The sequence below is a fragment of the Chrysemys picta genome, chromosome 12 (genome assembly GCF_011386835.1).
Source record: "Chrysemys picta bellii isolate R12L10 chromosome 12, ASM1138683v2, whole genome shotgun sequence".
Lineage (NCBI taxonomy): Eukaryota > Metazoa > Chordata > Testudines > Emydidae > Chrysemys > Chrysemys picta.
In genome coordinates, this window is record NC_088802.1 from 48,932,668 (window position 1) to 48,945,949 (window position 13,282).

The following is a 13,282-nucleotide window of genomic DNA, read 5'->3' on the forward strand; positions in this document are numbered from 1 at the left end:
TTATGCAATTAATTTCATAATATCAAAGCTTTTTTCCTCCTTTTTCAGCTACATGATGTTAGTGAATCTGAATTTTTAACTGATGCCGAGACCATATGTGATGCTGTTTGCTTGGTGTATGATGTCAGTAATCCTAAATCCTTTGAATACTGTGCTAGGATTTTTAAGGTTTGTATCTTTTGTACGTATCTCATTACACTGGTTAATCAGGGGGGAAATAAATGTTCACTTTCAGTTATCAGCATTCCCGACTGACTGAATTGGGTACCAGAAGTGCATATGACTCCTGCATGATTGCTGATTATATGCAGCTGATGCATTTAAAAATGCAGTAAGAGCTCAGTGGACTTCTGTTACTAATGCCTGGCTATGGTTTAGCTGCCTGTGCAGAGCACTTTGCTTCTAGATTTCTGCTCAGCTAAGCCTTGAATGCTTGATGTTGCCTCAAGAAACAATAATAATAGGCAATTTCAAGTTGTTTGAACACACAAACTCCTGTTTGTCTCAATATTTTTCTTTAAATCTGCAGCAACACTTCGTGGACAGCAGAATACCTTGCTTAGTGGTAGCTGCAAAGTCAGACCTACATGAAGTTAAACAAGAATATAGCATTTCCCCTGCTGACTTCTGCAAGAAACACAAAATGCCTCCACCACAAGCCTTTACTTGTAACACTGTTGATATACCGAGTAAGGATATCTTTGTTAAACTGACAACAATGGCCATGTATCCGTAAGTAGTCAAGCATCATAGTTTTCATACTGCATGAATCATGACAACACTGCATGCCATTCTTAATCAAGAGGATGGAACTCTCTGCCTCATTTGAGTTGTTTAGCAACAGAGAGAGGTGCTAGTGATATCAGTGATTTAGAAGGTTCCATTAATCCAATAGACACAGAGTGCTGTTCATGTGTGCATACATAACTCATTGCTGTTAATCATTGTCAGTGGGGAACTGTGAGCATATGCAGAAGAGACTAGACTCCCATATGTCATAACTACTAGTGTAGTGAGTTTATTAATATAATATTAATAATACAGTGTATAATTATTACAAAGTGTCTTAACAGTAACAGTGAGTGCAATTAAAATAATATTTCATATACATATATGCGCCTAAGTTTCAAAGGTACCAAGCACCCACAGTTCCCACTGACTTAAAACTGAATTGCAGGTGCTCAGCACGTTTGAGTCCATGTTTAGATATAGAACTCTGGACAGTAATGGTGGCTTTTGAATGGCTATTGGTGATGTTATGCCCCTATCTTATTATATCCAGTAGATGCATGAGTCTGAGAGCAATAACACAAACAAGTGTCTTTCTGGGAGATTACTTTAAGACTGAAAGTCACTGAGACTACAGTCTTGTACCGCATAACTAAGAAAGTGACATCTAGTATTTTTCTGTTTTCTTACATACCAAATGGTAATCAATATTTGATGAATTGACACAACATTGTCCAAATTTTATAACCCTTAGCAATGAGATGCAATCCATGTTCTACTAAAATAGTAAAATCATAGCATATTTGTAGCAATTATTTTAGATATATAGAAATGTATCTTAAATATTCATCACATTCACAGTGTGCCCTATTGGTTGTTTAAAGCAATGAAAGTAACCACTGAGATGAATGACGCAGTACTGCTTGGTAATATTTTCAAGTCATAGTCATAAAAAAATAAAATTGACTTACCTGACAATTATTGTAATTCAGATCCAGAGACAGTTAGGGTTCATAACATTACTCAGTGTACAATAATTCCCTAGAAACACACTGAGGTTTCATTGGCTAATAATGCCTATGTAGGACATGTAATTAATAATGTTTGTGTCTTTGTTTCACAAATCTATTAGCTATTACATATTTTATATGGTGCCCAAATATATATATTTGTCAGACTTCAGATTTAATATATTTAAGATTACCTTGCTTCTCACTAAGCATCTCACTCTGTTGCTAAGCATACTTTACATTCCTCTTTATTTGGTAGGTGGGGCTTTATGTATGGTGGTGAACTAGATATATATTATTAAATAACAGATGGATTCTAGTATGACAGCTGGCATTGGCTTTAAAATTAAAGAGAAGTAATGTCATCTTCACCCAAAAATCTAGATTTTAATAATAGGTTCTCTTGAATTAGATCAGTAAGGTTTCTGTTTTGTTTTTTACTTTGGTTTATTTGGTAGTGCTGGAATATTAGGACATTTAAAACTGTGTGTGGCATTGAGTATTTGTTTGTCTTAATAAATATCCCTTATTCCTCCCTGGTTTTCAAGCATGTGTATATTAGTTGGGGGGCGGGGAGTATGGAAAAATTGGTTATTTGTGTCACTGTATAAAGTAAAATGTGTTCTGTTACTGAGTGATAGAAAATGTGACCTTCAATTTTCCTTTCCTTTGATTGAAAAAAGGGTGTCATCTATTGCTGTGCAGACACATTCCATTAAACCTTTATGATACTTTGTTCCTGAAGACAGATATAACAAACATTTTTATTAATGTTTGTGTTTTCCAGTTTTTATCTGTGTAGGAGGATGCTTTCACTAGTGTGTCATCTAGACTTCAAATATCTAGCCCTGGAATTCTGCACAGCTTTAGTCTACCCTTTTCTCCCCAGCTGACCTTGCTTTTCCGCTTTCAAATGTAACTAATTTATTCCTAAATCTCTTGGTTTTGGCACAGCCCTAATGTGTGCCTGATTTAATGAGCAAGATCTCAACACGTGTCCTTCTGTGTGTTTTCGCAGCCATGCCCGATTACGCTGTATGTGCGCCTGCAACAGGTGTACATTTTGCATCTGTCAGAACTTCCTCAACTCAGACTTGCTGCAATCTGTAAAGAACAAACTCTTCACTGCAGTTCTTAACAGGTCCTTAACTTTATTTACTAGGTACCAGGCGTGCTTTTTAAAATACGTAAAAAAAAAAAAAAAAAAAAAAAAAAAAAAAAAAGCAACTGATAACCTTATATGATGCAGATTTTCACTCCATATCCACCAGACAGATGCTTCTCTTAATATTTGCAGTAAAATTAGTCAAGTTTTATGACCTCTTTAACTTAAAAGTATAGTTGACCACTGAGGGCTTAATCTAATAGTAATGTATTACATTGCCAACTTGATGCTCAACTCGGTCAATTAGGCGGTAGCAAAATATTGAAGAATTAGACCTGTCTTTTTAGGTAGATAGTCGAGAATGAAAAACTATTAACGTTTTAAAATCTGTTTAGTACTGGAATAATATATAAAACATCTATGTAGTGTGAATTAGATCTGTATATCTCTTAGACATGAATTTTAGAAATTCATTTTATTTAAGGTATTGTTGCAGGCAAAAGTAAGGCTTATGTAGAGCAGTACTATTCAGTGTAATTATGTTTATAATATAATTCATACCACTTAACTTTGTGGGAGTTAATACAAAACACATTTTACTGATCTTCAGTTTGTACAGATTAGTGGATATGATGTGAAGAAATCTGCAGCTTTAACAACCAGCTCCTCTTGAACAAAACACAACCTGCTTATACACTTTAAGAAAATTAGCCACTGTAGAAAACTTTGAACCACCCAAACATTCAAATATTTTGGAAAAAATAATTGATAAATGAACATTAAAGTGTTTTCGATAACATTTTTCATAATAGAAAACAGTGCTGCATCTTGTCTTTCTTGTACTGCAGGCTGTGTTTGTTAAACCCTTGTCTTTGACACACTCAAATTACTAACAGCTGAAATTCTGTCATCTTGGCCCAGCAAATGAATGGGAGTTCAAACCGAACAATAATTCTGTAGTGCAGTGGCTTCATGTTCCATATTTTTCTTGGAGTGACAGATGGTTGTGATATGCATCTTGGAAGGTCAGGATTAGAATGCATTCTTTTATATCCTGAAAGTCTTGTTGTGTTGCATGTTTTGTGTGATACCTTTTGTTAGTTTCAGATCATTATAGTCATAAAACAGAGTAGGCATATGCAGGCTGTACGTATACAAGGGCTCTGATGGTATTTCTGATTTGTGTGTCGAGAGTATGGAGAGAGTTTTAGTGAAATGTACCTTTTAGAGTTCAGCGCACAACTGATAACAGTACAATGTGAATTTATAGAAAAGAAACATTTTAGCTCAGAAAATTAAGATTGTCGACTTAGAAATGACAATGAAACATTTGATGACATTCATTCGTGTTGCATTTTTTCTACATAAATTGCCCCTCAAACAAATCCCCTTGAAACTTGTCCCCACTCATTTATTCTATCCCAACCACACAGCCAATTTAACACACTTGAAAATCCCAGAAAACAGCAACTCTTCAAACTCCTCAGTAGGAAGGCTGTGACCGCCCTAAAGGGGTGGGGGAGTCACATAATCCATACCCAATTCCCCTTTCAAAATGGTCATGGATAGTTGTCCCTGTTTCTTAGCTACATGCTGCTTCTTCCCCTTGCTGCTTTCCTGTTTGAGAATCCTCCATCAGATCCCTAACTAGATTGATCCAAGATAATAGTAGAGGCTTTGGCTGATATGCTATCCTCTGTTGCCCAGTCTTGCTGTGCGGTCACCCCCAGCCCTTGACACTGTACAGTAGGGAATCACAAGCCCCAGAATATGCCACCTTCTCTGTGACAGGTTCGTAATTTAGGAGGAGGAGAATTCATGGAAGAACTTCTGCCCGAACCATGTTGGAAAAAATATTTGCTTGGTATGATCTGTTGTATGGATCATTTACTTAAAGCGAATTGCCTTTACTGTAGGAGTCCAACCCACCAATACGTTCATCTAGCCAGCTCCTCTCCTTTCTAGCTCTTCCTTTTCCTCCCATAGCATTTCCTTACTGAACCCCTAAGGATCATGGGATACATAGCTTGACACAGTCTCCCCATACTTCAGCAGAGTGAAGTGAGTAGTGTGTCTCTAAATAAATGTATTTTAAAGAAAAATAGAGCTAGCATGTTTGTTCATTCTCAGAAATATTGTTTCATAAAATGAAAGCCCCAGAGATTAGCCTTTAATTATAGACTAACAAGGAGAGCCACTGGAGGTGTTTTTCTGGTTTAACAGAATAGGTAGATTTAAAGAACATTTTCATAGGGGAAACAAGGTATTTAAAGAAAGATATATAACGAGAGAACATTATTTGATGTCTGTTTAATGTCTATAAAACAGAATAGCCTCAACAGAAAATGCATTTGAATTAAGAAGTTTATAAAATGCAGTTGTTATGCCTTGTATGGGTTTCTCTGCTTGCTTCTACAGCTGCTTACCCCTAAGTCAGAAAGTCAGGCAAAACATTACTTAGCTAGTAAGCAAAGAGACTTGTCTGAGTGGAGAAGCTACTGTCATGATCTCCCTTCCACCCCCAAAATATTAACTGTCTAGATAGCAGAGGAATGCATGATTAATCTGTAAACTGAAATGCATTTAGACTTAACCCCTAATTGCTATTGTTAGCTGGTGTTGCTAGTTAGTGTTTATATATAATCATGATGGCAAACATACTATTTTGTAATCATTTTTAATATTCCAAACCCAGCAATTAACGCAATAGCAATGATTTTGTGGAAATGAAAAATCCTGCATCCACCTACATTCAACGTCTCTTGGGTCTGACCCTATTCACAGATTCTTTGGGGATTTCCTAGCTTAGCAGAAAAGTAAATTGAGAGAAATGTGGAAGTTTATCCATTTGATGTATCTGTTATGGAGGAGCAGGATTATTGGTTTGAACTACCCAGGATCCTTGTTCATAGATTCCACTAGGAAGACGGCACTGCATTCTAAACACTGCAAATTGCATGTGTGAGAGAAAGCACTTGTTCATATGTTGTTGTATTTTTATATTTTTAATTTGTTCTTTCCTTTAGGTGTTCATTTTCATTTGTCTGGTTGGCATTCACTCTCCTTTTACTACATTATTTTACCTCTTTTTAAAAACATTTTTCTGTGTAATTCTAACCCTTTTTTAACCATCAACTTGACGTGTTTTTTTTTTTTTTTTTTTTTTTTTATATAAACGATACTGCATCTATTTGGAATGTTCAATGAGATTTTTTTCTTTCTGCTTTGTTGGTTTTAAATCATTCATTCATCTTGTTTCTCTTATACAATAGCTGCATTTTACTCTGGCAATTGAGTTTGTGGTTAAAAACAAGATGTTTGAAGTAATTCTTATGCATGAGAATGATGATGGTTCCTTCCATCAGGGAGATTTTTTTCAGTTAAGTTTAATTCTTAGATTCTGAAATTGAAATAGTGGAAATAAGAGTGGGGTTTTATTTAACATATTTTAAAAATAATCTTGCACATAAAAACATTATTTCAAGAGTTTTAGGATTTGTTCATATAGTTTCAGTTGCCTGTAAAACCCTCCTTCTGGAAAATCTGGAAAAAGCACTGTTTACTAACTGTAATAGAGAAAAGAGTAGTTCTCTGAATCCAGTATAAGTGTTTAGACCTTATAGTATACTGCACTTACATTTTTAGGCAATATGTTCTTACAGCCTTCCAAAATCACCATAAAAATCTGTTAAATTATACAGGCAAAGGAAAAAAATGTTTTACTTTTACCGTGATGATGTGATGAAAATTAATGCTCTCTTATTGACCATTTCCTACCACTCATTACGGGCTATAGCCAAGCAGAATTTTGCAACGCTATGCTAATGCACTATTTTACAAATGGAGTATCTTGAACTGGCTTTTTACATTGCCTCAGGCATTGTGTGTGCACTAAAATGCACTGGTTTTCCCCTAATGGGGAAAAAATTCTAATATCCAGAATGTGTTTATAACATAGATAATTATGTGTCTAAATGTAATATTTAAATGAAAGCCGCAGCAACTTGCATGTATACTTGGTGTTTTTTTATTTTAAATTCATTTGCTTAACAACTTGTGGCTAAAACATATTGTTTGTCAAAGTAAACTGCTGTTGCTTGGTGTTTGTTAACTTCTCATTTATCATTTGGTGTGAGTATCCATATGGCTGGTCCATTTCTGTCATGACAAGCTTGTGTTGACCTCATCTGCTACTCTTTTTATATTCTTTGCCAGTTAGCATGTGGATAATTTTTGGAGATTTTTTTTTATAATTAAGATTATCTTCCCAAACTTGGGATTCTTCTGCTACTAATGTTGATTAAAAAGGTTGTCTATGTTGGCCCACAGCTCAACCGGTTCCCATGTGTGACTAATAGGCATGCTCAGTTAATATCTTGCTTACTTGTGATGCTAACTTCTTGTGAGTTGTTAAAGTCTGTTAAAAGAAACACTGTTCTAGACTGCAACATATGTCACTAAAATAGCAGGTGATAAAACAGCTACTTGCCTAAATGTTTAAGGGCAATTTGAATCAAAGTTCTGTGCTTTTTCTTTCCAAATTATTTTTAAACCTGGGTTCTGTTTCTAAATATAATGTGGAGCAAATGTGTCTTAACATAGAAATCTTATTTTGGAAGCTTAATAAACTACAGGAAGTTGACTAGCTAAATCTTATTACTAGCAGGCAAGATCTCATAAAACTCTGCATCAGTTTCTAGTTCTAATTTAGGATAATCTTTCTCTTCCGGTTTAAGATAGGGACCAAATTCTTCCCTCATTTGGAGTTAGCAAAAGTATCTATCTATTAGTTGCTAACTGACACTAATATAATAGCTTCTGACATACCATTTATATATTATAGATTCCTAATCTCTCACACGTCATTTTAAAATTTTGAAATGTTATTTTAATATATTTGGCTTGCCTATGTATTTGAGAACAGAAGAAACTCCTAAAATGTGAACGCTTTCTTTGATACTAATATGGAAGCTGTAGATTTTGGGACAAAATGTTATGTGGTATAACCACAGTAAAGTTGACAGTTTATATCAGAAATGAAACTTCCCCTTTTTGTTATTTGGGGTTATTTTCATAAGAGACGTGAGTATGGCACTGAGGTGCGGAAAGATTCCATTGGCTGTGTACTTTGATTGTTATGAAACATTTATAAGTAAAGGCTCGGACTTTCAAAGGAGCCCAAAAGAGTTGGATACCAAAGTCCCACTGAATTTTGGTTCTGGACTCCTAACTCCCTTAGGCTCCCTTGGAAGAATTTCTGCCAAAAAGTACAGGGGATGATCAAGTTCCCATTGAAGTCAATAGAAGGACTCCTGTTGGTTTCAGTGGGCAAGGGCTTGGGCTTTAGAGATTGGTCAGGTTAATTTAGTTAAAGGAAAAGCTGCTTTACCCTTAGCCTTAGATTAAATGGGGAAAATTCTATCCTATGAGTGAGTCATTAAATTCTCTAAAAAGAACAGGAGGACTTGTGGCACCTTAGAGACTAACACATTTATTTGAGCATAAGCTTTCGTGGGCTACAGCCCACTTCTTCGGATGCTGTAGCCCACGAAAGCTTATGCTCAAAAAAATGTGTTAGTCTCTAAGGTGCCACAAGTACTCCTGTTCTTTTTACGGATACAGACTAACACGGCTGCTCCTCTGAAACCTGTCATTAAATTCTCTGATGCTTTGACATGGGAATAGGATTTTGGCATGATCATGAGATTACATTAGTTGCTTTTAAAGGTACATGATAACTTTTAACCATGCTCAATAACTTTCATATGTAATGCTTGTTAAATGTTCCCATGTGCAGAAATGTTGTAAAAGGCCAAACTATAGACTTGAACGATAGATGGCGCTTCAGTAGACAAGTTGAGATGCATCTAAATTAAATAAGTGTAGATTCACACTTTTACGGCTGCTACTCTGAAACTTTTAAACTGATGCATTTAAAATATATATGTAAATATTTTGTCAGATAATTTAAAAAATTTTTGAGCTGTTAATTATATCAAACGTATACATCCTTCAAAGTTTGTGTGTATATACACACGCTGTTCTATATTTTAAGGAGTTTTGAAACTGAGGTTTTAGTGTACATATTCACTCTACAAAATCATTTTAAAGTTACATTTTCTTAAAGTACAGACTTGATCCAACAGTAGTAAAGGAAATTCGTCAGAACTAGAGCTAATACTCCTGTATTAACACAGCCTGTTTTGCTGAAGTACTGCGATTAGGGTATGTTTTCATTACAGAAAGGTGTTCTTAATTTAGATTAGCTAATTTGGGTTAAAATAGCAGCGAAGACTCAGCAGCTTGGCTAGTAACACAGGTTAGCAACTCGACTCCAACCCCAGGATCCCTTATAGGTTTAACTCAAGCTGCTAACCTGAGTTAAAAGATGAGTTCCTGTGTCTTTGCTACTATTTTAGCGTGAGTTAGCTAACCTGGGTTAAGAACATACCTTTTTTAGTGTGTGTAGTGAAGACATGCTTGTAGTGTACAGTGTAAGGTGTACTGCACTATCCTGGGGTAAAATAAAAGTCAAGAAGCATGGGTTTTCAGCATCTGTAGCAGCTTCCTTTTTCTTGTTGGTTAATGCTGCAGCCTCCTAGGTCTTTAAGCATGCTCTTTTTTTTGTATTTAATTTAGTTACCTAGTTAGCCATTGAACAAATTCCTATTTTTATATGTTAAGTTTTTAACAACTGCACAAGAGCAAAGGATTAGATGAAAACAAATTAGCAGTTGAATATAACTTGTGTGAGATGTAAGTGAGTCACTTCCTGTTTGAACCATGCTATGAACTGCAAACTGTGCATATGTGTAAAAAAGGTTAAGACTCCATATAGATGAGTTGGGTGCCATGCTGTTAGCAGACGAGGAGAGCAGTATTATTCATCAGGTGCACGCCGTCAGCTCTGTAGAAGATTCCATCTTCATGGAGTCATCTCTTGATCCACATTTACTTGAAGACAGGTAACAATATCCTAACTGGGGTGATCTTGCCATTTTTCACCTTTAAAAAAACAACCAAACTACTTGACATTTAGTTCTCCTTAGTTGTAGAAATTCGTTGTGGGAACAAATGCTTGCAAGAAACCATGAGTTTGGTCTGTTTCAAGATCATAATCTCACAGGGAACTTTTGAATAAGAATAGGAATTTGGAGAGCAGATGTGAGTGGTTGTTCATATGCTGCATTTCACTTCAGTAGAAATAAACAGAAGAACCCGTATCTGTTCTGCAGCATGTGATACCCTAGTGCGCAAATTTATATGTACAATAAGTGTTTATATACAGGACCTGTTATTGCTATAAATGTTTGCTAAACAATATTTTACACTGGTTTGTATGTTGTGGTAGCAACAATTACACAGTCCATGTTTTATAAAGCAGCATGATCGTTCTGTAATTCACATTGTATAGTCAGCTAACTCTGTTTTGCACATGGTATATGCACAGAATAACTGTATACTCCTTGTGCTGTAACTGCTTTTAAAGCTTCCAACCAATAACCCATTATTATAAAAATATACAAGCTATATAAACTCAGCGATATTATGTAGGTTCTCTAAATCACCTCCATAACAATTAGTTTGAAACTTGGTGTGCTTTAAATTAAGGTCATTGTAATAACTTTTAACGCTTTATCTACTACTTGATGGTAAGCTGTCATACTTGAGACTCTTGAAGATGGCTAGCGGTGTTTAACTGAGCATGCTCACAAACTTTATTTGTGGTATCTGGGAGATGTGGGTCATTGGCTGTATCTATCTTGTCATGAATAATGTGGCTTTTTCTGTCATCCAACCACTTTCATCTTATTGTTACATTTTCTTTTTCTGTTCATGTCACTGTCACTGCCTGTTCCACTAGCATGTCGTTCTCTTAACAGTTTTCAATTTAGTATTGTGATGAACAGTTACCCGTTGCTCTTTTTGTGATTATATATTGGGGGGGGATTTGCAAATTGTCGTTGTTGTGGTTCTAGCTTTTGGAGAAGTATTACTTGTCACTTTGTCAGTTAACTGCTTGCAAGACAGTACTTTAAATAACTGGTAGTACAACATTGCTTGGAAGGTATAATTCTGAAAAGCAGAAATATGTGAACTGAGGCCTTTAAAAATATTATCTAACTAGTATTTCACTGTGCTGGGATATTTGCTCGCTCTAGATGGGCAATTAATTATTTGTAGCTGCTTTCCCTTACGTAGTAGTTTTTGCTGGTCCGTTCCGCCCTCCCCCCATTCACAGCTGACTAATGGCTTGATCCTGCAGCCCTCTTCACTTGCGTAGTATCTTTGATTTCAGTGGGACTTACTAATGTGATCAAGGGCTGCAGCATCAGGTCCTAAGCCTTTAAGAGAAGTATAAATGCTTGCATTGGTTAAAACTTTGTAACCCTAGTGGTGTGCTGCTTAAGCGTGACAAGCGTTAATAATACATTTCCAAAAGCAGATTTTTATTTGACATAACAAATTGCCTGACATTCCTGTTATGAAATTAATTTAATTCTTTATCTTTTTAAACTGCAGGCATGTGACACAAGCAGACCTCAAAAGTTCCACCTTTTGGCTTCGAGCGAGTTTTGGTGCTACAGTCTTTGCAGTTTTGGGTTTTGCCATGTACAGAGCATTATTAAAGCAGCGATGATCTGAAAAGCAGTAGCTGGCCCCTACCAAATAAAAATGATGTACATTCTGAATGCTTTAAATTCTGCTATAAATATTGATATATGCAGAGTTACTTTATTAATATTTGTAATTCGTGCATAAGATTCTTTTAAACGAAAGCTATAACTACAGTATTGAATAATGTGTGGAAAAAATTGCATCGTAACAGCCAACTAAAATGGCCTGATTTGTGAGGCCAAAAGGGAATGTTGTAAATAAACTGTATATATTAAGGCAGTAAGACATTGCTTCCCCAAAAGTTATTAGAAATACTGTTCTTAGATGTTTCAGCATAGTGAGAGTGTATAATCGGAATTCATTTTCAATAGAATAGGTTCAACTCAAGGCTCATACTTGCTCAAGGATTACTTATTTATTTCATATGCATCTGAAGTTCTTTTTGGGACTACAAGCTATACAAGGCAGAATATGTGGCTTGCTTTCTTTTTCTTTTTTAACTGAAGAGCCAGCCAATTTACCCACTGAACTATATTCTAAGGAAAAAGTCACTGTGGCAGATGTGGCCTAATGATTTTGTATGTTACATGACCTGTGACATGTTTAACTGTCTGAGATTCCTCTTTTAAAAGAAAAAAGTAAACTTTAAAAACTGCCAGACCGACTTCATATGCTTTGTGTGATTCTGTGTTGCTTCACTTTTCACTATGTTTTATAGCCCTTTCAAATCCGATGGAAAACATTTGTATATTATAAATGTTTATAATTCAAAAAGTGTTGCTGTTTAATTCCTCACCATAAATCATTCTTGTAAAAGCTGTGTATGGGGTAGAACTAACATAGTACACAGTGCTTACTCTACTTTAGTGTGTATTAGTTGCATGGTTCACAGTGGGTTATATACCTGGTTAGAATTACCTTTAGACAGCACCTTTTTTAATGGATCAAGTAATCTAATGAATATAAAATCCTCATGACAAACCTATTTTTTCCATTGCCGGCCTTTTCAAGTATTTCAATAAATAACTGTGTAATGTGCTTTGTCTTGATATCTTTATTTTTTAATTAAAGGTATTGTTGATTGTAAAAACCTACTCTTCATCACAGAGAATACTGTAGCAGCCCTTTAAGCTGTCAAGATGTAAATGTCTTGGATACATTGATTCTTCTGGCTTACAGTCACTCCAGTTACTCCTGATTTTCACCAGAGGAAGACAGGGTTGGGTACTAAGCTCCACTGACACAAGAGAATATATTGCCAATTCAAACTTTCTCCATCGCTAACCATATTCTAATGCATTTTGATCCAATGGAAAATGAAGAGGTTTTTCTCAAGATTATGTACTCTAAGGAGAGTAATTGCAATAACCATCTATTGTTGACCAAAAGTTACATTAAAAGGTTCCAGTTTATAGCTGGCTGGTTTTTGCAGGACCTACTATTGGCTGGTCTTTGAGGGATGCATTAATCTGCTGAGCCCAGTGAAGAGAGAGTTATTGGTAGAAAAGCAGAGAAATATTCAGGCTTTTAGTTTTGTATTGTATTTCCTTGTGTTATAAGCTGGATGAAACCTTGAAACTCATACAAACTGATGTGTGAACATGCCCTTCGCTTAAGATAGTTGTAAGAAATACTTAAAGGCCACACCTAAAGCAAGGCCTAATAGAATCTGCTCAGAAACTGGCCCAGGTGGGCGGGAGATTCCATTAGATCCTGGGGCTAGATGTGTAAAAGATGACACAAACTGAGTACAGACAAGAACAGAAAGGGGGGCTCAGGCAGAGGCAAAAAGTAAGAAAGCCAAGCTGTAGCCTGTGTG

The 13,282-nt window shown here is 35.7% G+C and overlaps 1 protein-coding gene across 31 annotated transcripts in view; it reads left to right on the plus strand.

Moving 5' to 3' along the window:
• Positions 1-12,501, plus strand: part of RHOT1 (ras homolog family member T1) — a 44,281-nt gene extending 31,780 nt beyond the window's left edge. For 11 of the 31 annotated variants that reach the window (XM_065563545.1, XM_065563556.1, XM_065563560.1 and 8 more), the window contains 4 exons: positions 49-168; positions 530-732; positions 2,758-2,880; positions 11,368-12,501. In XM_065563545.1, the coding sequence (XP_065419617.1) occupies positions 49-168; positions 530-732; positions 2,758-2,880; positions 11,368-11,485 (564 nt within the window). In that variant the 3' untranslated portion in view covers positions 11,486-12,501. Of the gene's footprint in view, positions 1-48; positions 169-529; positions 733-2,757; positions 2,902-9,665; positions 9,810-11,367 lie in introns of all 31 variants that reach the window. The other 20 variants (XM_065563549.1, XM_065563567.1, XM_065563563.1 and 17 more) reach the window with 3 other exon arrangements.
• Positions 12,502-13,282: the final 781 nt, after the last annotated feature.